At 37.8% G+C, this 27766-nt stretch overlaps 2 protein-coding genes across 2 annotated transcripts; one reads left to right on the top strand and one right to left on the bottom strand.

The window, feature by feature from the left end:
- Positions 1–1166: 1166 nt before the first annotated feature.
- LOC119791811 (zinc finger protein 436-like) lies at positions 1167–4385 on the bottom strand. The gene is made up of 2 exons (XM_038298130.1): positions 4119–4385; positions 1167–2687 (listed from the first exon to the last, which is right to left on the bottom strand). Exons 1-2 carry the CDS (start codon positions 4297–4299, stop codon positions 1765–1767), a joined length of 1104 nt encoding a protein of 367 aa, XP_038154058.1. The 5' UTR covers positions 4300–4385; the 3' UTR covers positions 1167–1764.
- A 3594-nt stretch (positions 4386–7979) lies between these two features.
- ccdc3b (coiled-coil domain containing 3b) lies at positions 7980–23126 on the top strand. Its single transcript, XM_038298006.1, has 3 exons — positions 7980–8709; positions 12034–12208; positions 21931–23126. The coding sequence occupies exons 1-3, from the start codon at positions 8330–8332 to the stop codon at positions 22222–22224; spliced, it is 849 nt and encodes a 282-aa protein (XP_038153934.1). The 5' UTR covers positions 7980–8329; the 3' UTR covers positions 22225–23126.
- Positions 23127–27766: the final 4640 nt, after the last annotated feature.

Genomic DNA, 27766 nt, shown 5'->3' with positions numbered 1-27766 from the left:
ATTTTTATTCTATGACAATTCAACCAGCAGTTTGGAAAATTAAAAAGTGTTAAATGTGAATTAAAGAATGTCCCAAATCAAAACATTGTGGAAATACTGGTGTACATTGAACTCCTACAAAAGTGGAGTTCAATGTACACCAGCTTGGCTCAAGTTGATTTGTGCATCTGCAGGCAAAGATACAGCACTAAGATTAAAGCAGACTGCTCCAAATTAAAGATAGTAAGGACATGTGGGCATTCAGGTATGTGTGACAGAGATGGCAGTGATTTCCTCAGCAAGAATTAGGCACTAAAAGAAAGGAGACAGAGAAAGGAAATTCTTCAAATTCCAGTCAGAAATGATACAATCATAATTAGCTGTGTTTGCAAACCAAGGCTTTATACTCGGGATTTTGAGAGTTTGAGAGCATGAAACTTTTCAAAACTTGTTTTGCAGTACATGCTACGTTTTCCCTCTGTTTTCCAACAGGCTGTAAGTTTTCTGCATTATGGCAAAGCCTTTGGCACTATTATATTATATTATTATATTATAATTATACTTTTTTCACCAAATTCCAATTTGAATTAATCAAGTTTTTTACTTTTTTTTTATTTTTATTTCATTACTTAATAAAAAAGACAAATTGCATTTATTTAAGAAACTAGTTTTTATTTTAAAAAAATAAAGGCGGGGGGGTGCACGTATAAGCACATTTCGCTGCTTTATGAAGCTCATAACGCAATTAGGCTTCAAAACAATGAAATACATTAAATGTTAGCAGCTAGCGGTAACAGATGGTGAACTAGTTTATCAGTTAAGAGAAGACATCAAATAGCATAAAGTGATGATTGGATGTCCCTCTGAGCTATGGAAGCCTAAGGAGGTCATTGGTGGAAAAATGTCATTGTCATAAACACAAAGTTTAAATTCATTTCATCAAATCTTTGCCCAGCCCCAGTCTATTGGACTTGCCATAAAAATATCAATAAATCAGTTGTTGAAGGAAAATATTTACATTTCAGACATCAAAAATGGAGTCCAGTTAGGAGCTTTTTAGCTATCCTCTTTTAGGACACAAGGTTTTACAATTGCCAGTCACAGGTTGTAGTGGGTTTATTTGCAGCTGCTTCTGTCCCAAAGAAAATCCTTCTAATCATAAACCAAAATTAGGATATCTGCAACTCAAATAGAGATAAGGGACTTTTTTTTTTTTTTTTAAAGTAAATATGTTTGCCAGACACAGGCAAATCATAGTGGGCAGCTCTTTGTGAAGCTGCAGAATATATGTTTTAAACTTGTTTCATGGTGCACCTCTGAAATAAGATTTCCTTCCCCAAAAAAAATATAAGAATTCAATGTATCATTTATTCTAAGATGAATACAAGAAAGAAAACAAACTTCAGACACACAGAGGAAGAGTCACTGAGTGAAAAGTAACCAAATGCTGGTCACTCTTGCTAGTCTTAATACATCCGTTTCAGGACTTCTGTGGAAGACTTCATGCTAACTGTATTACCAGAAAAATGCTACATAATTCAGAAAAGTCTAGCAAATAATTCAAATCGTGTCTAATTTAATACATGTTGGTAAATACAAAACACTGTAAATAACATACTAAAGTGGCTATTACAAAATATAAAATGGGACTGAGTAGTTTGATTAAGTTTTTTTTACAGAAGCAGATCTACTTTCTTACAAAGCAGACCTGCCTTGTTAGTGGCAGCGGCTGTAGCTTTTCATTGAAAGGTTTTCCATAATAACTCCCCAACAGAATAGCTTCCATTACTGCCCTGAGAAGTAGGTCCCTTCCCGACTGTGCGTCTGGAGATGCCTTTTGATTTTGTCGGAGCGGCTGAAGCACTTTCCGCACACGGGGCAACTGTACGGCTTCTCTCCGGTGTGGATCCTCATGTGGACCTTCAGATGAGCCATCTGAGTGAAGCCCTTTCCACAAATCTGGCAGCGAAAAGGTTTTTCTCCCGTGTGGCTCCGCTGGTGCTCCTGAAGTCTGCCGGAGGAGCTGCAGCATTTTCCACACACTCCGCAGCGGTAAGGTTTCTCTCGAGTGTGAACTTGCACGTGGACGTGCAAGTGTCCGACGTGACTGAAGGCCTCACCGCAGACCTTACAACAGAACGATGACATGTGGCCCTGGAGGGGGGATTTTTGATGGGGGCACTCCAAATCATTGCCTCCTTGGTTCCTCATTAGAAGGGCTTGTTCTCTGTTGGCGCCGGACACAGCTCCCTTAGCTCCACCCATTTGTCCACCATTCTCGGCAGCAATAATGTCAATGTTGCTCTCATTTGAGCAGTTTGGGTTGACTGGTGCTAGAGGCTGGGCACCGCCGCCAGCGGATGATGTAGGACCCCTGTGAGCAACTCCGCTCTCGCCCTTTACGTGCCTCGACGCGTTACGAGACGCAGGATCCCGCTCCCTGTTCTCCACACCCTGAGTCTGAGGAATACTGGATGTGTGGGGTCCTTCCTGAGGGTATTCGTTCGTTACACGGGGAGGGGTGAACAAGTTTTCTGTGGTGCTGCAGGAGCCATGTCCTTGAAGCTGACCATCTCCTTGGTTGGGTCTCATGTCCCTTTTGTCTTTGATCTGAATGGGAATGCGCTCTTGATGCCCCATACTGGGACTCCACTCTCGACGTGGATGCTCACTGTCCTCTTCCTCCAACAGCGCCATTGACGGGCGATCTGGAAAAGGTGACGCAAAGCATAATGGTTAATATTAAAAATCATATAGTAAGTATGACTTAGAGGTCCGATAAAAAGGAAGTTCATTTAAGAGACTTTAGAGGTCCAGGAGAGAAACTACAGTTTGAAAGAATACCTCTAAAACAATGTGAAAGATCACTTGGATTTTCTTATTACCAAACCGATTGTTATTTGTTTTTGTTTGAGTGTGTTGGGGTGTACCTATTCACAAAGAGCCAAATTAATTGTTTTTATCTTAGATTTTTTTTTAAAAGCAACACTTGGAGATATTTGCTCAGAATTTTCTTTGAGTTTTAATAGTTTGAGGTTCTGGAAAATTAAATGGCCTCAAAAAGAGGATCAAAATCTGTTGGGGGGACAAGGAAGGTTGATTCTGGTGCCTTTCTCCAACAATTTAATGGTGCGTTTGCACCAAACGCGTTTTTAGCATTAGGGTATCTGGTGCAAATCTAAAGTAAATAAAGAAGCGTTGAGGGTCTTTGGGTCATCAAGTACGGTCAGCGCAGCATTTCCAGAGTCCAGACCTAAATTTTCAGTGGCCGGATGCTTGACTTGGGAAATGTATACTTTTCCAACTGGATGCTGAGAATCAACCAATCAGAGAAGCTGATCCAGGTGCTGTCTATAAGACTGATGCATCATTAAGGGGTGAGCTCTGCTTCTTATCAATTCCAAACCCTAGCTGTGACCCACACAAGATATTAATAACATTTAAATAAGACAGTTAAATAATAAATACTTAATCCTTATAGCTCGTTGCTATAATATTTAAATTTGCACTTATAGCGACGGTGAGATTAAACTGCCTATAGCATTAAATGTGGAATATCAAGAAACATATTTCACAACTTGGAAAACAATAGTTTCTTTGACTTCTTCGGTTTATTGGAGTAATTATTTCTCAGAAACTGTATTTTACAGTTGATCTTTTGTGAACAGCAAAAAACAATTAATTTATGCAAAATATGCCCAAAAAAAAAACGTTTCTCCCCCCAAAACAGATAAGAAACCTTACCCAGAACTTTAGCAGGTACATAAACCCCAACAGAGCTCACTACAACATTATTTGAAGAAATAACACGCTTTTTTATTTTATATCAACTTGATGCTTCCAGATATGCAGAATTAGAACAACTAAATTGTCAACGAACAAATAAAGAACATTAAATGAAGGCAAATTGAAACGCTTCTTAATGTCTGCTAGCTTGCTAGCTAAGCGAACAAAGGTTGCTAACATGCTAGCTCCCTCCTCAGTCGCATTTAATGCAATTTTATTCCTTTAACAGTGCTGTAAATGTACTTTATATGTAAATCTGATATTTGCCTCACATAATCATACTCTGAACAACACTTATGTTGCAGGGCATTGTTACTAAACAGTTGCACCGTTAGCACCGTGAAGTGGCTAACCTGGCCATATTTCTATCCCAGCGTCTCGGAGCCTCCGTCTCAGATGATCGTTCTCCCTCTCCCTGATCGCTATCTCTTCCTGGTACTCCAGAATAGTGTCCTCGACAGATTTGTAAATCTCCTGTGCAGCAAGCATGAGGCGCTCAGTCAGAAAGACGTTTAAAAACTGTAGTTTGGTCATTTTGTTGGGTTGAACAGAGACCCTAGGATCAAGGAAAAGGATGCTTTTCCCTGTCACGTGACATGGATCCGTTTCTTCTTCGTCTTTCCTCCGAATCTTCGCTTCTTTTCCCCTCTTCTTCTTCTTATTCTGAAAAATAAAACTGGATTTAATCATAAGTAAATTTTAAAAATATGTGTAAGCTATGTTTTTTCCCCCTAAGTTTTGGAATAATGAGAAGTTTTACTTCGACTACAATATTATTTATCCAGAAAGATGAACTGTAGATCTCATAATGTGTTAAGTAGCACAATCCTCAATAAAAAATGAATTAAGTCAATAAAAATAATAAGTCAATGAAATAAACAAATAAAGAAAAATAAGCAAAACAATAATGGTAAATTGCCATAACATTTAAAAGAGTAAACAGAAATAACTAATAGATGCAACCTTACTCGACACAAAGACTTTAAATACTAATTGTAGTTTTTGCTGCTTTAAATTTAAATGTTATTCTCCTTCGTTGCTTTGTGTCGCCTTTAAACATCTTTTTCACCTACCTTTTTTTTTTATCTCACTGATTTAGTATTATTTATTATGATCATTTTGTAACATAATGTCTTCGCTTTGGCAATTTTTCAAACTGAATGCTGTTGTGAATAAAATATATTATACATGTGCTGGTCATAAAATTAGAATATCATGAAAAAGTAGATTGATTTCAGTAATTCCATTTAAAAAGTGAAACTTGTATATTATATTCATACATTACATACAAACTCATATATTTCAGATGTTTATTTTGTTTAATTTTGATGATTACAAATGACAACAAATGAAAATCTCAAATTCATCATATCAGAAAATTCGAATATTACTGTAGACCAATAAAAACAAAGGATTTATAGAAATGTTGGCCAACTGAAAAGTATGAACATGAAAAGTATGAGCATGTACAGCACTCAGTATTTAGTTGGGCCTCCTTTGGCCTGTATTACTGCAGCAATGCGGCGTGGCATGGAGTCGATCAGTCTGTGGCACTGCTCAGGTGTTATGATAGCCCAGGTTGCTCTAATAGTGGCTTTTAGCTCTTCTGAATTGTTGGGTCTGGTGTATTGCATCTTCTTCTTCACAATACCCCATAGATTTTCTATGGGGTTAAGGTCAGGAGAGTTTGCTGGCCAATTAAGAACAGGGATACCATGGTCCTTCAACCAGGTACTGGTAGCTTTGGCACTGTGTGCAGGTGCCAAGTCCTGTTGGAAAATGAAATCTGCATCTCCAAAAAGTTGGTCAGCTGCAGGAAGCATGAAGTGCTCTAAAACTTCCTGGTATGTGGCTGCGTTGACCCTGGACCTCAGAAAACACAATGGACCAACACCAGCAGATGACATGGCACCCCAAACCATCACTGACTGTGGAAACTTTACACTGGACTTCAAGCAACGTGGATGAAGTGCCTCTCTTCTTTTCCTCCAGACTCTGGGACCTTGATTTCCAAAGGAAATGCAAAATTTACTTTCATCAGAGAACATGACTTTGGACCACTCACCAGCAGTCCAGTCCTGTTTCTCTTTAGACCAGGCAAGACGCTTCTGACGCTGTCTGTGGTTCAAGAGTGGCTTGACACAAGGAATGCGACAGCAGAAACCCATGTCTTTCATACGTCTGTGTGTGGTGGTTCTTGAAGCACTCACTCCAGCTGCAGTCCACTCTTTGTGAATCTCCCCCACATTTTTGAATGGGTTTTGTTTCACAATCCTCTCCAGGGTGCGGTTATCTCTCTTGCTTGTACACTTTTTTCGACCACATCTTTTCCTTCCCTTCGCCTCTCTATTAATGTGCTTGGACACTGAGCTCTGTGAACAGCCAGCCTCTTTAGCGATGACCTTTTGTGTCTTGCCCTCCTTGTGCAAGGTGTCGATGGTCGTCTTTTGGACAACTGTCAAGTCAGCAGTCTTCCCCATGATTGTGTAGCCTATAGAACTAGACTGAAAGACCATTTAAAGGCGTTTGCAGGTGGTTTGAGTTAATTAGCTGATTAGAGTGTGGCACCAGGGGCCATCAATTTTGAACCTTTTCACAATATTCTAATTTTCTGATATGATGAATTTGAGATTTTCATTTGTTGTCATTTGTAATCATCAAAATTAAACAAAATAAACATCTGAAATATATGAGTTTGTATGTAATTTATGAATATAATATACAAGTTTCACTTTTTAAATGGAATTACTGAAATCAATCTACTTTTTCATGATATTCTAATTTTATGACCAGCACCTGTAATGCAAAAGTAGGCATAAAAAATGGCAAATAAATTATATAGATGTTTTTTTTTCTAATTTATTTTTTTGTCATACACATTTACTTTAAATATGCAGTGGGGAAATCCATGTATTTTCAGAAGCAAAGATAACATTTCCTGCAGAGAAACATAAATTATTGTTTTCGCAAGTTTTATGTTGAAAAAGAAAACATATTTGAAAATATAAGTATATTTCTAACCAATTCAATTGAGTTTATTTCTATAGCACCAATTCACAACACATCATCTCAATGCACTTTACTGTTCACCAGATTGCATAAACTCATTGACTGGAAGGCAATCTCTCACACCAAGCATGCTTGTAGCAACAGTGGAGAGGAAAAACTCTCTTTTAACAGGAAGACACCTCCAGCAGTGTCTTCAGTGTGAGCGACCACAGTTTAGTCAGCATTTTATTGAACTGCTTAATTTTACCCATAAAGATATAAGAACTGACACAAAACATTACCTTTTTTCTTTGCTTAATTGCATAAATTTTAAATATTTAATCAAGTGTTTTTAATAAATCAACACATGAGTAGCTTTACTCTGTTTAAAAAGACTTTTGCTTAAAACTACTTAACGAAGTAATGTCATAAACAGCCTTCTTACATTTCTTTCAGCAAAAACCTGTAATGGTACAGTAGTTCCCACCCCTGCATGTAACCCAAAGGTCCAAAACCATTTTTTCCTAAATATTTGTTTTTATGTCATAACTAATTTGAACAAATCTATTATTAAAAATGAAACTTTTTATTTGTATTTCATGCCACAATTATTCTCTTTTAACAAGGAAAAATCTAACAAAGCTCAGCTTAAATTGTTTTGTTTTTTAAAAGATACCCCCTTTCTTACAAATATTTACGGTAGGGGATTAGGGCCACTGAAAAATTTTTAAAAGTTAACAAATTTTTACAATTTTTTTTTTCAGTTTAATATGGGGAAAAAGTCAGAATTTTGAGAAAAAAGTCAGAATTCTAAGATTAAAGTCAGAATTCTGAGCTAAAAGTCAGAATTCTGAGATTGAAGTCAGAATTCTGAGATAAAAGTTAGAATTCTGAGATTAAAGTCAGAATGCTGAGAAAAAAGTCAGATTTCCGAGATTAAAGTCAGAATTTTGACTTTTTTCCCCATATTAAACTGAAGTAAAAATTTTAAAAAAGTTGGGGTTTTTTGTTTTCTTTTCCAGTGGCCCTAATCCTCTTCCGTAAATATCAACAGAGAAGAAATTAATTAAAAATTCAAAGGAATAACTCAGAGTTTTTTACTCATCTTGGCCACCAGATGGCGCCAGAGATGTTTTATAGTTTTATTAGTTAAAAGTTTGTACTTTTCCGAGGATTTGTTCAAATATATGACACAATGTCCAAATATTGGGAAGGAGACACTAGTTTTTAATTTCCCTGTAAATCGGAGAACATTTTACAGAAATCTTTGAACAATGAATCCTTGCTGCTGCTTGTCTTTCTGCCTTCCAGAGGTAGTTTCTTCCAGAGGATGCTGGTGTGCTTAAGCTCCAGCTCTGCTTGGACAAGTTTACACTACAGCGGTCTTCTCCACTTCTTTATCCTGCAAAATACTTTTTCTTTTTCTTTTTTTAAGAAGAAAAAAAGGGAAATATTTGCCGGGTGAAGAAAGTGCATCACTGCACGCATATGTCAAATAACTTTGTTTGTTTTTTTTCCCCTTGTGTTGTTTCCATCCCGGGTCTTGTGCGCCTTGGTGCGCCCAGCGGAGCAGCAGATGAGTCCTCTCCGTGGCACCATGTGGATTATTCTGGGGCTTGTTCTGGCAGCTGGCAGCGTTGGTGGCAGCTGGGGATGTCAGTTACCCCACGACTGGAGACCGCAGACGGAAGCGTGCCGTGCGGAGCTGGCGGAGATCATCGTCTTCGCAAAGGTCCTGGCTCTGCACAAAGAGTCTTACAGCGTCTATAACTACCTGCCCTGGCAGCACGACACCGACCTGCTCTTCTCCGCAGAGATCGAGCTGCAGTGCGATCAGTCCTGGGGCTCCATGCTGGAGGTCCCTGCAGGATCCAGGCTCAACATCAGCGGTCTGGGATACTTACCCTGCTTCACCTACAGCGTCACCGAAAACAACAATTACTACTTCTTTCTAAGGTGAACAGCGTCCACATCATTTATTTATGGGACTCACTGAGTCATTATTGAAAATTCCCAATGCATGCAGCTGGGTTAAAGTTTTAGGAGTTATATACATCATCGTAATATATTTAAAAAAGCTCTCTGCACTTTTTTTCTCTGCAGTTTTTCCCCCTCATTTCCACTTTCTTTATAATGAATACTATATACTTTTAAAGACTACATCATTTGTTATGTTTTGAGTCGTTTACCTCCAAGTTGGAGGTAAACATAAGGCCAGCTTTAACCTCTGCACAGCAAGTGTTGGAGGCTCCAACACTTGCTGTGCAGAGGTTAAAGCTGGCCTTATATGACATGCATGACCTGGTTGTAACCCTTACAGATGTGGCTTGGGGTTGAAAATTCAGCAATTAACCTAGCCTGACACTAACTCCTTGTTTACTTTTATTGAGTTTGGAGTTACTTTGACTCTAAAATTGTTAAGAACTTATATTGCATGTGAAAAGACACATCTGATCAATAAAACAACGCTGGACTTTGTTTACAAAAACAAAGTGAAAACAGAGTCCGGTTGTGGGGTTTTTTTTTTGCGTTTTTGGAAAATTTTATGTATTTTATTGGTACTTTAGGTGATACTGGAGCATGATATATGAGCATATAAATATAAGGAATTTAATGCTTTTTATAGACCTTTTAACAAAGAAAAGAAAACTTTTCCTAAACATGTGTTGTGTACATTTGTTTAAAGACCCCTTTACTCTGATATCCATGAATTAAATTCTGGACAGCCATTTGAACCTTGGAAACCAGTACACATCCTTATAATTAAATCTTATTTGAAATACTGCTGCTCTAAATAAAGTCTCTGGGGTTTCATTATGATGCATAAAAAAATACCAAAAAAAAGGTCACTTTATGTGCGTTCGCTTGCCTGAGTATTGGAGTGCAGGCACTGTTTCGATACCATATAATTTAAAATAGTAATCCATTTTCTTGTTAGTTCTGTTAGTTCTGACACAGTTCTTCTTTGCCGCTCTTAAAACAGTTGCTCTGTGCTGCCACCTGCTATTTTAGATGAGTGAAGAGCTGATTACCTGACACCTGTTGGAGAGCTTGCTACTTCTACTACTAGTGCTGTTTTTATAATGTTTCATAAAAATAAAAAAAATGGCTTAAATGATCTTTATTCATTCATGTTTCCATTCCATGGTTTGACCTCAACCAGGCCTACAGTTACAGTCATATCACATTCATGCAGGCCTCATATGATTATGATATTTTTTTGTAACATACTGGTATCGTTACTCTGTATCGGCCGATACTCACAGCACAAGCATCAGAATCGCATCAGGGGAAATTTGCAAAATTCCTGTTCAGTGTGGAGCAACTTTAGAGAACATGGACTAACAACAAAACAGAGACCTCAAGACGGAGCAGACGGGCCAGAGAGAGACCGTTTAAAGCTGACCTAGGTCCTAAAATAATAAGCAGCATCTAAAGGGCATTCCTTGAGTCAACAAGTTGAAATAAAAAAAGAATGTGGTACAGTTGCATCTGTGCCAAAACAAGGCCATCCATCTTATCTTATGGCTTGTGCAAGAGCATTGATCAAAGATTCAGCTGAAAGGTCCATGAGCTCTAGATCACTGCAGCATCTTCAGAATCCATCTAATAGTACTAGTAGAGAAAAAGCAACTTTGCACATCAATCTGAATGGATCATGGCAACTGTAACAGATCACAGTCGCACATCAAGCTGTCGGGTTGCTCGTCAAGCCAGCTAGTCCGAGCTGATGGAAAGCTGGATGCAGCTAAGTAATGGGTGAAGAAACCCTGCTATTGGCAGCCAAAGATGGAGGTTTAGCTTCCAGCTGGAACAAAACCCTGATTTTAGTTCCAAGTCTATTCATTTGACAGAAAGGTTCAGTCTAAATCCTAAATCCAAGTAAGAATCGCTGGCAAAACTCATCCTAGCTCTTAACCCAATGACTAACATTTGGGTGTATGCCATTGAATATTTTCAGCAAAGGTACGCCACAGAGCTTCAGTTGCTACTATAAATACAGACAGGGTAGCTCCGCATAGTATTAATTCGAATACATTTTTTGAAATAAATGCATTATATACTTGTAGGATTTAATCTATCAAATTACTAGAAAACCATTTCGTCCTTTTCCTTTAATTTTGCATTTATGCTCCAGTTTGTCATGGTCTATAATATACTGTAAGCTTCAGGGAGGCATACAGTATAACATTGCATGCCTTATATCATTTTAATATGCAGTAATTAATATGATTCATCATATTTTAAAATTTTAGGTCTGCATATTTTACACCAGGTTCTGATTATTAAATTATATTTGTTGGTGACATTTGACCTCGGATTAACCTTTTGAAATCAATTGAGGATTAGGTTGAAGACATTAGATACAGCTTTAAATGCTGCTTTTAGATTTTCTAAGGTGTGGCTGCACTTTAAACCCCCAGCAGATTCATTTTATGCAGTGTTTTTATGCTGCTTAATAATAGTAACTTACAGAAGACCTGTTATCCATTCTCTGGGTGAGTTTTTCTCTCTCCCTCAAACATGTTCTAGAACAGAAATAGCTTCTCCAATCAGTCAGAGTCTAACCCTGAAGAGACCATCTCCCTCTGGAACCATAAATACAGACTGACTGTGCTGCTAAAGTCATACGTTTGCTTTAAAAATTGTTCTATTTACTGTCTGTTAATAAATACTCAAAATTACGAAGTTTTATCAGCTCTACCTGATGTTCTTTTATTTCATTATTTTCTTCAGGCTTCCTAGGGTTCTTTTAAGTAACCCTGAATCAACAAGTCCATATAGTTTTTGGTTCTCTTGATAACGTCTAACCTTTGACATCTTCTGCTGAAGTAAAACATGAACTTCCCCTTTCCATTTGAACGTACCGACAGCGCAGCCTCTGATATGGACAGCCAGACCAAAGATGCTCCCTGAGGGCCGTGAAATGAAATCCAGATGAAGACCACTTCCTGAAGATATGAAGCTTTCTCCATAAATCCCTTTCACCTTGTAATTCACTCGTTTCAGTCATCAACACTTTTTTTCAATGACACAAGATTACATTTTAGTAACAAAACTACTTAGTAATGTAAAAACATTTCTTTAAGCATGGGAAGGTATATCTATAAAAGATAAAAATTAAGAATAGGATGATGATTTTCAAGCATTTTAAGTGACTCTTGTTGAATGTTGGTCATTGTTTTCTGCATGTGTGTTTGCATGAGTTTAAAGTTGGACATGCATGCAAGTTATTCTTGTTAAATAAGAGAATTTGTGTGGTTTTTTGATGTCATTTAGGATGGATGAAAACTACAACATTCTTCCACATGGAGTTAATTTCCAGGATCCCATCTTCCCCGACACTCCAGAGAACCACCGCCTGTTTGCTAGTCTTTTCCAGTTTTCCAACTGCACACCTGGAACTCAAGTCCACAGCTTCAGCCCGGAGTGGGAAGCTCAAGAGGACAGCCGGGTATGTAGGCATCAAATAATATTTACCTAAGCCGCATTTCTACCAAACAGGGTTCCCATGGGTCCTTTAAATCTTTGAGAGTTTATGCATTTTAAAAAATAAGTTTGAGGCTTTGAAAGTTTTTTTTAAAAACAGACATTAAAAAAACACCTATCCTTAATAGTCCTTGTTTATTTATTTCTGTTTGTCCACATGTCATTACTTTTATTTATCAAGCCCTAATTCTAGTTCTAGTTTTTCCTGTATATAGCTTATGTGTGCATAACACATAGGGTCTCCCAAGGAGAACATGATCTTGGTGACCAATCAGAGAAAGTGGTTTAAAAGTCTTCATAATGGCAATGAAATTGAAACTAGCGACCTCACCCTCGAGCCTGGCAGGGATTCCATCATTCTAGTGGGGGACCTCGACTCCAGTGAAACCTGGAGGGCAGCCAAGACCTATAGTATGTGCTGGAGCAGTTCACAGCTGAGTGCAAGACGACCGGGAAGACGATCAGCTCATCCAAGCCATTGTTCATGGTTCAAACTGGAAAAGGGTTGCATGGCCTCTTCAGGTTTGAGGGGATTTCCTGTCTCAAGTAGAGGAGTTCACCAATCCTGGCCTTGATCCAAATACCTTTATGTGTACGTCCTACCTCGTGTTTCTAGCTCCTGTTTCTGCACCTTTCACTGGGTCAACACTAAGAAGAACCTCCAGCACCGCTTAGCATCCAGACAGCCTTCAAGCTTAGGGATGTCCTTACAAGGCTGACACACCCATGAATAACACTTGGGACAACATCCTTCTGGAAAAGAACTACAAAAAAAAAAGTTACACAAAAGGAGTGAACAATTTAAGATTAGGGCTGCAACTAACGATTACTTTAAAAATCGATGAATCGGCCGATTATTTTTTCGATGAATCGGACAAAAAATATTTTTTATATTAACCTCTTTATTCCAAAATAAACATTTTAGACAGAACAAACAAGCACACAAGTACAGGTTGCTCATTAACTGTACTGGTGCAATATGAAAAATAAATGTTTGTGTTAAAACTACGCAAACTTACATGAGAAATGTAGCTGTACATCCACAAAATATAGGCTACTTTGTTTCATAAAGCGCAAAAAAAGACAGGCATTTTTGTTTTTAAAAGCCCCTAAGGGGTTCAAACAATAGGTCCCCCCATTTCAACAAATTAGTTTTTTTTAGACTAGAAGAGTTCTGCCTTTTAAGACAGGAAAGTATAGCAGTTAAAGCTGCTGCTTGAGAAAATACTGAACCATAGAGATAAAAATAGCCCTGTGATTCAAATTATAAATTGTATTTGGAATAAAAATGAGAGAACTAGGGGTGCTAAAAAACACATCCTCCAAAGACAGATATTTACATGGAAATGTGGCATATAATTAATTGACATATTACTGATCTTGCTGGATTTTATTCTGCTTTACTTCCATAAATTGCAGGATCTTCTTTTCTTTATCTTTGCCAGAAGATTTCAACTTTAAAAGCCTTATCCTTATAATTTGCAAGTTAATTTATTTATAAAGAAAATATAAACGCTGCTTAAGCTAATTCAAATGAAATTAAAAGTAAAATAAGTAGCCAACCTTATCACTGTCTGTAACCTACTAACACGGTAATGAAAGCATCAGATGAGTTACCTGAGAAACTAACGTTACGTTTCCCCACTTTAAAACCAAACAAACATGGTTACTCATCCTGCTGATCAGCTCTCTTCACTGCCATCGAAGGCTCCAACATGTTTCCTTTTCAGGTGCTGCGTCATAACAGTGGTGCTTCCGCGCCATGTTCATTTGTTTTTACAAAAGTTGCATGTTACGACTTTTTTCACGCAGGCTGTTTTATTTATTGTGATCGATTTGCGCCGTCAATCCCGGCGCATGCGCGCTTCATTTGCAGTCTGGACGCTGAGGGTAAACTCCTCACTAAAATCCTGCGGCTCTGACTGCAGCGCTGAGAGGGAGAGGGAGAAAGGGTTGGGATGGGGGAGGCGCCCCACGGCATGCAAAAGCCGCCAGTGACACCGTAAAGAGTCGCCAGATTTGTCGCTAGTCGCTTTTTTGAAAAACAGTCGCTGGAGGGGTCTGAAAAGTCGCTGAGTTGGCAACACTGCAACTGCGGCGCTGACTCGCTCCGCCATATTTTTTTTCTTCCACGGGATGACGGCGGCGGCGGATGACGCATTAATCGCGCGACACAACTAATCGATGATTAAATTCGTAGCCAACGCTTTTAAAAGTCGATTTTTATCGATTTTATCGCTTCGTTGTTGCAGCCCTATTTAAGATATTCCTTATCAAATCTAAAACATGAAGCTGTGTACATTTGCATGTGTTACACAAAGTATGTGTCACGAAATAATGTATATATTTGTTCAACTGTGTAAGAGGGACTCTGCCAAGCAAAGGATTGTGGGCAACCATAGATCTCTTAGCTATGAGAGATGTACGGGGGTCCCGAAGCTCCAGGAAGCGTACTGCTTAGTGATCCTATAGCTCCTTCCTTACTGTCAGCACAGTTCTGATTACACTTATTATACCAACCATCAAAGCACGTCCTCCATAGAGGTTTAAGGTATTTGGATAAAGACTTCGAGTCATCTTCATGAATCAAACAAATGTAGAATGTTGCATGAGATCAACAGACAAATTGGTGAAGCTGCTTCAGCAATATGGATGCTGCACCCATCTGCTGTGGTAAAGAGAGCTAAACTAACAGGCAAAGCTCTCAATTTACCAATCAGTAGCCGTTCTTAATTTCACCTGCGGCCATGAAATCTCAGTCATGGCTGAAAGAACATGATCCTGTATAATAACTGCTGAAATAAGCATTTCCTCACAGGGTGGATGAGGGTGTAGAGCTGGTCCACTGTTCCCCGGACATAAAACGCACTATCAGTTGGACTCTCATCTCCAGCACCCTGGCAACAGCCTCCCAACAGAGTAGGGCAGATTATACTTCTGCAAACGCACACATCAAATGTCGTTTGGGTCTGGTTGTGAACCAGTTTTGCTGGTCTGCTTCTGCTTCTCTGGAATTTCCAGGGACACACAGCAGTTTCCCACCAAAGTGCAAGGAGGAGCCTATTCAAGAACCCGCGAGAACTTCAGCGGGTTCGGCGGCGCCGGCGGGAGTGTTTATCTTCCAAAACAACAATGGCGCGTCTGAAAGATATCACAGTCACAGAGATGGATCTAGAGTTGCTAGACATCAAAAAGGATATATTTATTTATATACTTTGTCTGAGGCATCGTACATGTGGTTGTATTTCTGGACCTTCTCGATTAACCTTTTTTCGTAGTTGTCCATTGTAGTTGTTCCTCGGTTTTTTAAAATGCCGCTCGCCGGCACCGAATCGAGAGGATGACCATACAGACAGCCAGAAAGGCATACCAAGGACCAATCACAGCTGCTTTTTGTCTGCGGACTTCCGCTTGAGGTCTGCGCGGGTTTGCGACCGTCCGATGCGAAGTCAGAATTTTTTTAGGTGCGCGGAGACGGTTGCAGAACCTCTGCGGGGGGGGGGGGGGGGGGGGGGGGGGGCGTGGTCGCGCACAGAGACAGATTGGACGGTCGCAGAGGCTATGCATCAGAAGCATGAATTGGCCTTAAGTGTAATTAATCCCCCTATAGTTGGAACAGACCCTCCTGTCCCCCTTTGTGTGAAGCAACACAACTTTTTGTGTGCCTGATACAGTTTTGTTTGTTTGGAATAAGTTCTCAGTCATAATTTTGTGACATAAAAGTTGTGAAAAAGATAAAGGGGTTACATCTGCATGTTGTGTGTTGTGCTTAAAGATATTTATTTCAAAATAATAACTAACAACATTATGTGTTTTTAGAAGAGTGGATAGCATGCAAACAATGTTTAAATGTAAATACAGTCAGTAGAGACTAATGACTTAGACTTGAGACTTGAGTTTAGAATTGGATTTGTCCTTATGATTTAAGAGTTGACTGAGATTTTCCCTTTTCGGAGTCAATCTGACTTGGACTTAGCACCAACAGCTAATTTACCCCTTGAAGAATTAAGCCTTGATTTGGACTAGTCCCCTGTTCTGACTTGGGTTTTCCCCTTAAAAATTCAGGACTTGATTTTTGCGTTACATCTGTTTACTTTTCCCTCTTCCTCTAAATGTTTGGAACCCAAATTTGCTACTTAATGACATGAAATAAGAAATTATAACCAACCACCTTATTTTTTTTTAAATAGATATTTTAATCTTATAAGAGCCTCTTTATAAGGCAGTTGGTCAAATAATTTTGGTTTAGCTGTAACGATTTCCCAACAGTTTCCAACAGTTTTGCACTTAAAAGACCCAGACATTGGACTTAGTGCAGAGCACAAAAAAAAGGATTAGGTATTACATCCCTTTGTTTTCAAAGAAATGACGGGAAAAAGTTGGCAAGTTCAAATGTTCTTAGAGCATGGGAAACCAGAAGCACATTTCCTGAGGTTTGGTACCACAAAGAGCTCACAATGTCTGAGGAAAAATTGAAAGAGTTCAAAACTCAATAACTGAACTGTTAAGAAAATGAAAGCCAGGGATGGAACATTCAAAAACACTATTAAACATAAAATAGCTTCAAGACTTCTCAAAAAAGATGCATCTCATTAAAGCATGATCCAAACAATGATGCACAGTACATTTTAAAAACAAATTTTAGGATATTTGTTCCTCTTCTGTCTTTGTAAGCTGATGTTATATATATAGATATATATATATATTTTTTATAAACAATTTACTTTTGCACCTACTCACCCCAATAACACCCTGGAAAATCTTATTTTTTTACATGTATCTTTTTTGACATATGGCTGTATATTGTTTGCTGCTCTATTAAATCAAATTTACTCCTATCTTTTTTTTTCCTTGTATATAATTATTTTCTAGCTATTTATACAAAATAAAAATCTGCCATGGTTTTGTATATCCGTTGACTCTTGACTCAGGCTTGTGTTTATACATACAAAAGTACATTTTGGATCACAATATTGTGTGGATAAGTAATCCTCTTTAAAATACATAAACACAATTTGTATCACTTTGTTTTTACTTATCTACCAAGCAACCAATGGCGACAGACCTAGCCCTTAATTAAAGTGGATCACACCAAATCGCAAAATCCCCTCTAGACTACAGTAAAAAACAAACTAAAAATAAAAAATAAGGAAAAAAAATGGTGCTGTCTGGGGATTTAATAACCATAATATGTCAAAAGTAGAATTGTGAACGTATCAGCCTGGGTTTAATTTCTAACAGGTCATCTAAAAATATTATGTTTAGGGTCAAAACAAGTAGTTCTATTCTGACTGGTAAGGTTTCTTTCTAAAACCAAATTCAGACTGAATTCTATTTAACATGTCACTTTTAGTAACTGAGACTAGAGTCACTGTGATTACATATACTTTAATAATGTTTCTAACATTGTTAATAATAATCTATAATCTGGAGTCATTGTTAACATAAACTTTTGGACATATTGGCCTTGGGTGCATCCGGAGGCCGGACACAATATGTAAAAGTTTATATTTATTGTATAAAGCAGTGGAGTTTCATCAAAACATACTTAGCACTAAACCTTCCAAGGACAAACATACGGTCATGTACTGTTTTCATGCTGGTTGTTTTCTTTCCCAAGCAAATAAAAAAAAAGAAACCTTGAACATTTTCACTTCATTGGTTGGTTGTATCTCAAAAAATCTAAACATGCAATATAGAGATATATATACTTTTAGCTTGTTATTCTAATTGTAGTTAATCTGGTAATCCCAAATTATCTGATTTATGGCTAGAGTATAGTCGTAGTTGGCATTGATGAAAATGATACATTCAATTTTCATCTTCAGAGCTCAATGAGATGCAACATTATGAGACACTGATTGGCCATTTGTGTCCAGCTACCTGTGGCATGGTTTACGGGGAGTGGCAGCCCATTGGTTAGGGCATAGAGCTTGGAATCACGAGGTTGTGAGTTCGAATTCCACTCCCTCAGACTGCCACTCTTGCTCTCTGAGCAAGACCCTTAACCCCTGGTTGCTCCCTGTGCGCCCCACGATGGCAGCCCACTGCTCACCAAGGCGATGGGTTAAATGCAGAGGTAAATTTCTCCAATGTGTGATCAATAAAGTTCAATTATTATTATTTTACAGAAGAATGTTGAGATAGACTGCACTTCTTAGATGACTTGGATTATATTTAAGCCAAGATCCTAGGACCTCACTTATGTACATTATGGGTTGTTTAAGCTAGTTTGCAGTAAATTGTTGAAGTCTTTTGTTATACTCATAAAAAATACGTAAGGAAATCCTCATTGATATTTGTATACATTTTCATATTTATTTATCAAAGTATCATTATCAGAGTATCATCAAAGAACTGCATTATGAAGTGAAGGAGATAACCAAGCCTGTTGAGTAGGAACAGTCACATTTACTGTACTTTGAAAGGGAGCTGGGAACCATCATGCTTCCATGCAGGTGATAAAGTCCATCATCTGTTAAACCTGTGCGCTAATACTGTGTTAGGTGATACTTTAAGGCCTTTGCATATGCAGCAAGATGCAGGAAAATCCATCAAGGTTGATTACTTATGGTAGAAACAATAAGAACAAGATTGTTCTGGCTAGGATATTTCAACAGAATTGTGTTGCATTGTCTTATTTGTGCATCAGCGATAAAGTTTATTTGTCTCTCTGCTTTAAAAGAACTGTGCAGAACCCCTCGAGTCCAAAAAAAACTTCTGCATTAACATTGAGTGATATTTCTGACCAGTCACACAATAGTTGTTGAAGATTGTATTAAAAAAACAGTTTATGCACCAAAAACAAGCTTTAGGAATTCTCTTGGGCATGTCCCCCTTCTGCATCTCCTTCCTCCATCCAGGCACGTTAAATACAAATGTATTTCCATGTGTAATTTAGATCTCTTTATTCACTTACAATAAGTTACTTGACTTATTACTCAGTCATAACATCTTATCTAGGGTTAAAGTGATATAACTTTAAATAGTAAGCCCTGAGTTAACCTTCCATGCAATAGCATCTGGCCAAATTATATGCAAGTCTTATTTTCAAATGTTTTCCAGGGTTCAGTTCTTAAATGTTATATCTCCAATGTCCGCCATGATTCCAAGTATAAAGGCTTCTTAAGAGGAAAAGTTTCAGCATATCATGTATAGGAGGCTGTAAAATCAGTGCCTTTTACAGTAAATGTTGCTAAAATCTCGCTGAACTAATACCTGAATACAGCTGTTGCCCTTCCAAGCTAACTTCAGTGGTTCTGACAGCCATAGAGCACAACTCGTCTGTCTCTAACTGAATATTTGCTCATGTAAAAGTCATTTGTAGGTGTAAAATAAATTCAACGTTTTCTGCTTGTCATATTTTTCACTCTTCGTTGTCTAAATATGATTCTTTCCATTTTAAAGCTTCGTACTTTGCCAGAAATTTCCTCCGGGACCAAAGTTAGAGCCCATGGAAAGAGTCGGCGGCTAATATTACAACAAGTAATATACTAACCAATGATGTGGGTCCGCAGCACATTTTTTAAATTTCCTCAAAACCCTCAGCGGTTGTTATCTGATGGCAGGGAATTTACATCGCTTGTCCCAATGGCCCATGTGGAAGCATTAGAGTCTGCTGAGGAAATCCACGCTCTGGCACAGAGAAACACAGCTAGAGGCATATGGACGTAATTTTTCTTTTTGGTTTCAGAAGGGAAAGGTCCAGGTCGTTGGATCGTCTGTTTCAGGTTCACAGGCTTGTTGGGTTTCAGCTCACACCAGTGTCTCAATCAAACAGGGGAACCATTTCATGTTATCCTTTCTCTAGCTCCAGCTTAGATTTAGTCACTTTGCTTATCCGGATCGCTGTGTTGTTATTTAAGTTTTTGTTGGTGTTATTATTGTAACCTTTTCATTTTCAGATTTGAGTTCTTGTCTGTTTACATCCAATCAAATTTCTCACTATTTTTCATTAAAATCTGATCATGCAAATCCATTATTTCGGGTTTAAAATCTTATTTTGAAACTAGTTCTTAATTTGGCTCTTTCTCACTATCTCCACACCTAGCTTCACACAAGAGGCATGAGAAACATGATTGTCTTCACATTGTTCCCCTTCAGTGTTTTTTGTTTCTGTTCCCAAATCCCTTGTTTTAATCAACAGGCATCCAAAATAAACCCTTTTCTTGGCTCCTTCCTATGCAAACAGTGGAATCTGTTGGATGACTTGCGAGCTGTTGATACAGGCTCATGGCCCAAAGGGCCTGTCAGCAGCGTTCCCTCATGTGACTTATACAGGGAAAGGTCCATGTCCAAGGAGCAGATCTGAGTCCCAAAAGGAGCTTCTTCGCAGACCCACACTTTTAGGACTTTTTAGGCTCAAACTGATAGCAGCATGTAGTTTAAAGACCCATGGTAGATTTATTTTTTGTTTATTTAATCTAAACATGTGACAACAACTTGTGACTCAACCCTAAAAACTTTATAAAACTTTTTTGGTCACATTTGTTCATCAATTGTCAATTGGTAAATTGGTAACAAAAACGCATCAGAAATAAAAACTTTACAGAGACTACGATGATTGTGCATGTTTCTTTTTTTGTTTTGTTTTTTTTAAGTAGAGAGGGTGGGTCTTTTCAAAAATTTGTGAAAATCCTCCCCTATACCGTTAACATTAAGAAACCTCCAGCAGAACCAGGCTCAGTGGGAGCTGTCATTTTGCCGATGCTGACTGGGGTTCAAGGAGACAGAAGCAGACATACAGATATAAGCAAAAATACAAAAGGCAAATCTCAACCAGCTCCACATACTGCCTCTTTCAGGAAACACACAGCCAGGCAGACGAGCTTGAGCGAGCTCCCATGTCAGATGAAGTAGAGAGCACATACAGTTAGTCACAGTCAGAGAACTAGGACTACACTGAAAAAAGGCCAAATCCTTTTATAGTTGCCTTTTTTAACTCTGCTTCTGTCTCCTTGAACCCCAGTCGGCCTCGGCAGATGGCCGCTCACACTGAGCCTGGTTCTGCTGGAGGTTTCTTTCTGTTAAAAAGGAGTTTTCCTCTCCACTATCGCTACAAGCATGCTTAGTTTGAGGGATGGCATTTGAGTCAATAAGTTGATGCCATCAACTGGTTTTCCTTAGATAGAAAACTGAATCAATTTGACTGTATGATCTCATGAACTGTAAAGTGCCTTGAGATGACGTGTTGTGAATTGGCGCTATATGAATAAACTGAATTGAATTGAATTTACCATGTGATCGGTCTACAACACACATTATACTGCAGATGACATTGTGCAGGATAAATGTTGTATTCAACTAAAGGGGGAAATAAATATGCACGCTGGGATTTTCTGTGGGAATAAAGAAAAGCCATAAAAAGCATTAAAATCTGTAACTGCTGTATGACAAATGTGAAAAAAAAATGTTAAGGGTAAAGAACCTTTATCAATGTTTATTCAGGATTTGTTTTTGGTTGTTTTGCTGTTCCTGCTCCAATGTTTTTAAATTAATATAGATACAATATTTTGCAATCTGACCAATTTAACTGGGACCAACCTCTGTGATATTAAACTAATGACAAATCTTGAACTCAAGTGTCATTTTTTTTATCTTCATGCACTTCCCAGTCTTTTAGGACCATAAGATGTTTTGCTGTTAGGCTTGAATAAACAAGCTTGTTATTTTTCTGTCTCCTCCCAGCTGTTGTGCTCCACAGTTCAGAAAGCTCTGTTTGAGGAGGAGGAGAGAGTGAGGAATCTCTCTCAGAAAGTACGTACCTTGGAGAAAGCAAACAGTCACCTGAAGGAAAAGGTGAAGAGTTTGAAACGTCTCCTACGACTGGCCCAGCGAGAAACATCAAAGGAGCAACAAATCTGCAGCCTTAAACAACTCCATGAGTCACATATGCCCCAAACTCACCCTGACCAGGAGACTACCCAGGATCAGAAGAACCAAGGCCTTAAAAAGGTCCCTTCAAAGAAGCTAAAAACATAGGCATCCTTTTTTTTTTTCTCGCCACAGCAGAAAGAGCTATTTCATATTTCACATATTCAGCATTAAAGCACACGATGCAGCTTTTAATGACATGTTTGTTCTTTTAGTGCTGGACACGTCTTGCATTTTATCGATATTATGTGCTTGCAGATGAAACACAGAATATATGCTGAAGAGGTAAACTTTGCAACAGTTTAAGATTTAGAAAGTTTAAAAAAGATGAAGCATTTTAACATCTTTTAGATTTTTTAACCATCTATCTTTAAAACCACAATGAAAATGTTACATGCTGACCTGTTAAGCACTTTTATTACAATCAACGTGTGGTTTATTATTACAATATTTTTACAATATTGCACAAATCTATCATTTTCAAGATCGCTAACGGAATGAGCAATGTTACACTGCTAAGTGTTGAGTTAAAAATGTTTTTTTTTTTAAATGCAATACGGTGTGTTAAAACACTTCAAAGTCCCACGAGGCGTAATGCCATAAAGCTGTACAGTCCATTTAAATGAGATACTGATATCTCAAGTTCAATCTTTTTAATTATATATTTTTTTAAAGTTAACCTGTTTCTTTATACAACATATGCATGTGAACAAGTTTTTTTTTTTCATTTCTTTTTTTTTCAGCTTTCGTTTGCCGCAGATAAATTCAAACCACGTTATTTCTCTAAATAATCACTCTTTGAGTGATTTTGTGTTTTCAGTTTACGTCCAATTAAAGAGTCTTTCTGTATTTGGTGCAGAGCATCATTTATCTCCATCCTGGTGATGTACAGGATCGGTTTATTGTGTCAGAGATGAAGGTTCATTCTTGCTTTTCTACTTCTGTAACGTCTGTTTTTAATAATGAATGATGCAGCCTTTTTTAAAATAAATTATCTTTTTTCAAAAACATTTCCTGTTTATTGATGCCTGAACAGCTTTTGTTATAAACTCTTGTGATAAAAACCAAACAGGATTAACTATCAGTAAAGGGTTCCGGCTTGATCCACTGAAGGTAGAGTTTTGAGTGGGGAAGATTTATATTTTTAAGATTACATCCACTTGTCTCGCAGAGGACTCTAGATTCTAGAAGTCAGCAAGGGAAAAAAAAATGTTTTAATGCTAAAATCTAAATCAGATGTGCTTCTTGCGATTTGTTTCCTGAGACTGGTGCACTCAGGGGGCCTACATAATTTAATGTTTAAAAATCTGGAACACTAATATTGTAAGATAAATGTGTCTGGAAATGTGTCTCGCCAAGAAACAGAGTAAGGACAGAGCTGTGAGAGGTGTTATATGTGGCTGAACCTCCAGTCAGAATAGGAATGATCTCATCCCTTGTATGTTTAAAAGAAACAGAGGATACACAGTTTAGACAGAGCATGTTCAGTGAGCTTTACACCTAATAAATTCACAAGTGTCCAAAAAACTGATACGGTATCAAACGTAATGCTTGAGCTGAACTAAACGCTTTCTGAATGCTCTAAATCATTTTGAAATTTCAAACACTTTTCAGGAAACCTAAATCAGGTTTACTTACATGGTTGAGTTGGGAGAAACCTAAAAGGGTGACACGCAGCGCTGAAAAGGGAGGAGAAGAAAAGCAAATAAAAGATGTTTGTGTTTTGCTTTTTTATTAGGTGGCTTTGCAGTTAAACTTTGTATGTTTGGGGAGAACAGTTCAGCACCACTGTCCTCTGTTGGTTTCTTTGTCCTCCTCGTGAAAAGTTTGCATCGGACAACCTAGCCAGCGGCCAAGACCCCATTGGATGTGGGCCAAAGATGATATATGCACACTGCTTTCTCAACACAAACCGCTGCTCAGAGCCAAGCTGCAAAACAGATGTCAAACAATGTGGCTGCTTAGAGGTGGTCCCTTTGAGGAGGCTATTTGAGCTGGCTCTCTGCTGACATGATTTGTTCATTTAGCCTCCTTTCATGTTGTCTAAAGCTGTTACCTCCTCTAGCTGTTCCGGTTTTACCCCATTCTAATCCAGCAGAATCTGATCGGTTAAGATATCCTTCAGTTTTAGATTGACAGCCAGTAACATTAACTCCATCTGCCCTGGTTTCAGATAAAAACTCCAGATGTTTCCGACTGGAAGGCTAATAAATTGACATCACAGCCTGCTATAAAGGTGCACAAGTGTTATTTTGACCTTTGTATTCATGCTAACATGATAGATATAGAACAAATACTGTTTTCACTTTCCCCCATATCTGAAGGCCAGAACACACCGCTTGTGTCTGATTATTCAATCCATAAACAGTTCTCAGACTCAGGTAAGACTATGCTGGTCAGTAAAGAAACAAAAAACTGCACTCAATTCTCAAACAACTGCCACTCGTTTTTAAACATTTCTTATGTACTTCTAAACTCATTCTCTGCTAAGTACGTTTTTCTAAGTAAGCATTGCCAGAACACCCCTTTGTGTAGCTCCACTACTTGCTGAGTTTTGTTTTGGTCTTAGTCAGATGGTCGCTTCTGTTTTTTATTAAGTTAAGAAGCAAAATATTAAGCCAATATTGTAGTTTCTGTGCAAAGGGTTAAAAAAGAACTAAAATTTAGCATAAAAATCAGGACAAAGCAAAATGTATTTTAAAAAAGTATACATGAAATATTAAAGAAAACTAGACAATGTATGCAACACTGCCAACAAAAAGAGCCACACAACCAAACTAAAATAAGAACAAAGGTCTACAGGAGCAAAAATAAGCGCTGTTACCCTGTTACAAATACAAACTTTTATTAATTTTGTTGAAATATTACATAATAAACAAACAGTATGTATGGTATAAAAGGGAAGAGAAAAGAAAATGAATCATAATTTCATATCTTTTAAATGATCAAGAAAATTGACAAGTGAATTTGAATGTATACTTTTCTATCAAATGCTTTTGGAGGTCATTAAAGTAATAGACTCCATCTTCCAGTGGTTCTTAGACTCCATAAATGCATCTGTTCTGGGATTGCGCTTTCCTAGGAAATTTGAGCAAACAGCATCATGGAGCCACAGGGAGACCGCAGTAAGGTCAGATATGGAGTTGTGGAGAAATTTAAAGCAGAGTTCGGCTATCATATCCACTGCACATCTTGCATAGCAGCATCTCTTGAAGATGGAGAGAGTATGACTTCACATTAAGACATTGATTCAGCTACACTGATATGATCAGCAAGCACAGCATATAATGGGTTGTGTTCTGGTGAACTAATGGGTCTATATTGAAGTGTGGTTAAAACAAGTTTTCTTTGAAAGAAAGCAAAAACAACAATGACAATGTATTTAAGTTCATTTCATGTAGCAAAGATGGTATACATATGGCAGAAGGTCCACCAGTCAGACTAGATCAGAACTGAATCATTCAAATTTCCTTTTAACATGCTGTGTGTGGAAGAAAATCAATATATCCCACCCCAATGAATGCAACAACCTGGTGGTGGCAGCATCATGTTGTGGGAATGCATTTTGTTGTAGGGACAGGGAAACTAGTCATAGTATATGCGTCATTGAATGGTGATAATACATAACAAAAAATCACAGAAGAAAATCTGTTAGAAGCTGCAGACAGCTTGAAACTGGGGGAAAAGTTCACATTAATAAAGGACGGTTTATAAATATACAACCAGAACTACAGTTAAGTTAAACCAGAGCATACTAAATGTAAATGTATCCATTCAAAATTCAGAACTAAACCAAACTGACAATCTGTATCAAGATTTGAAACATGATGTGCACAAACTATCTTGATGTACTATGACAAAGCTTAGGCTATTTTGCAGAAACAAAAATGTCCTCTAGATGGGATTGCAGTAATTATATGCGGTGCTTTATGCAGCACTTCTCAGATTTGTACTTGAGAAAAAGAATTTCAAAGCTAGGTTTAGTTTTTGTTATTTTCATTACATGACTTTGTGATGGTCTGTCACTTTTTGAAAAAAAACACAATACGATGTTGTTATAAAGTAACAGAACATGGAAAGCTTCAAGTTGTATAAATACTTTTACAAGGAGATGGAAACCTCAGCTGGCATTACTTTGGATCTCAGTGAAAACACCTCCTCAACAATGTTTACAGACAAATTCAGGTGATTATTTACTGACTGTCATCTGATTACAGCTACAGTAGAACAACTGATGTGATTTTAATCATAGATTTTATGGCTGTTTTACTGTAGTACTCTGATTGAAGACTGAACTCTAAACATTAAGCCCAGGCTGGAAATCCCAGAGAAAAAGGAAAATGCAGCCCAGGCATCTTGGCGAGCCATAAAAATAGTTAGCATACGTGTAGCTCCAGATAAAATCGCTCAGGTCCATTATGCTCATTAGAAGTTCATACTTTGGAATAATTCAGGAAACGCAGCTTGTTTTTTGCTTGTTTTTTTTATGTTGGGAAGTTATTTCACCTCCATGCTTTCAAACAAACTAGCTGATTATATAAAATAAATTTCAGACTGAGCGGTGCTTGAGAGATCCTGACAAGTTATACTTATTGTGCAATACCTTTTTTCCTTTAATTCCTCCTCCATTCGTTTTTCCTTTGTGAAAGAAAGTTTATAGCTTCCGACTGGAGCCAAAAACTAATTTGATTTTCCTTTTTTCTTTTTTTTTCCCCCCATCATGACTCCCATCCACCCTTCACTCTTCACTTGTAAATGTTCCGTTAGTGATTGTGTTTGCTGTAAAGGTCCGGATGGAAGCCAGGAGGAGTCATGGCTCATATGTTTGTTGTTACCGCCAACAATCTGTTTTTGTATCTGGCGGTGACACGTGGGAAAGCTTTAGGGCTGCCATATTTTCCATCTTGAATGTTATGAGACTTTATAGGGACTGGTCAGCAGCAGGGGGTGTAAGCTATGCAGTCTGGACTGAATTTATGATTATTAGGATATATCTTTTATTTTAGGTTGATATTGGCTTTTAAACTATAACTGCATCACATCATTCTGGGGGATGTTCAATAAGAGTATTTCCTTGCTGCTGTTAGCTCCAGGGTTAGAAACTATGATCTGATCTCTTGCAGGTTAATTGTAAATGAAAGATGAGGTCGTTTATGGGTGCAGCTGCATCAGAGAACAGATGAAGCCGAATTAAAGTGCTTTTCACTATAAAAGAGCTGTGTGTGACTCTATTGTGATGATGAGATCATTACTGGATAATGTGGAAACCATTAAAAATGTTCAACACATCACATAAAAAGTTGAACCATATTAGAGAAATATTTAAAGATGAATAGACTGACTTGTTCTGTATTGTTTTTTTCTGTTAGATCAAGGTTGACAGTAGATTGATCATATTAATATTAATAGCCGAACATTAAGATACTAGAGGGTTAGGGTTACCATGTTTTATCATATGGAGATCTTTAAATTGATGAAAACATGCAAGATATGAAATGTTTTCCTTCTATTTGAAAGGAGGTTTGATGTCTGAGTAGAATGAGCAACCCTAACTCAGAAAAAAATCGCTTCAATTCTTATTTCACTGTTTCCATTTCAGCTAAATAAGCCCAATAAAATTTGTAAATATGTCAAATCCACATGAATTATG

The sequence above is a fragment of the Cyprinodon tularosa genome, unplaced genomic scaffold, assembly GCF_016077235.1.
Source record: "Cyprinodon tularosa strain WSP-4 unplaced genomic scaffold, ASM1607723v1 ctg40, whole genome shotgun sequence".
NCBI classification, from domain to species: Eukaryota; Metazoa; Chordata; class Actinopteri; order Cyprinodontiformes; family Cyprinodontidae; genus Cyprinodon; species Cyprinodon tularosa.
Note: the sequence above shows the minus strand (reverse complement) of the source record. Positions and strands in the feature narration are given on the sequence as shown.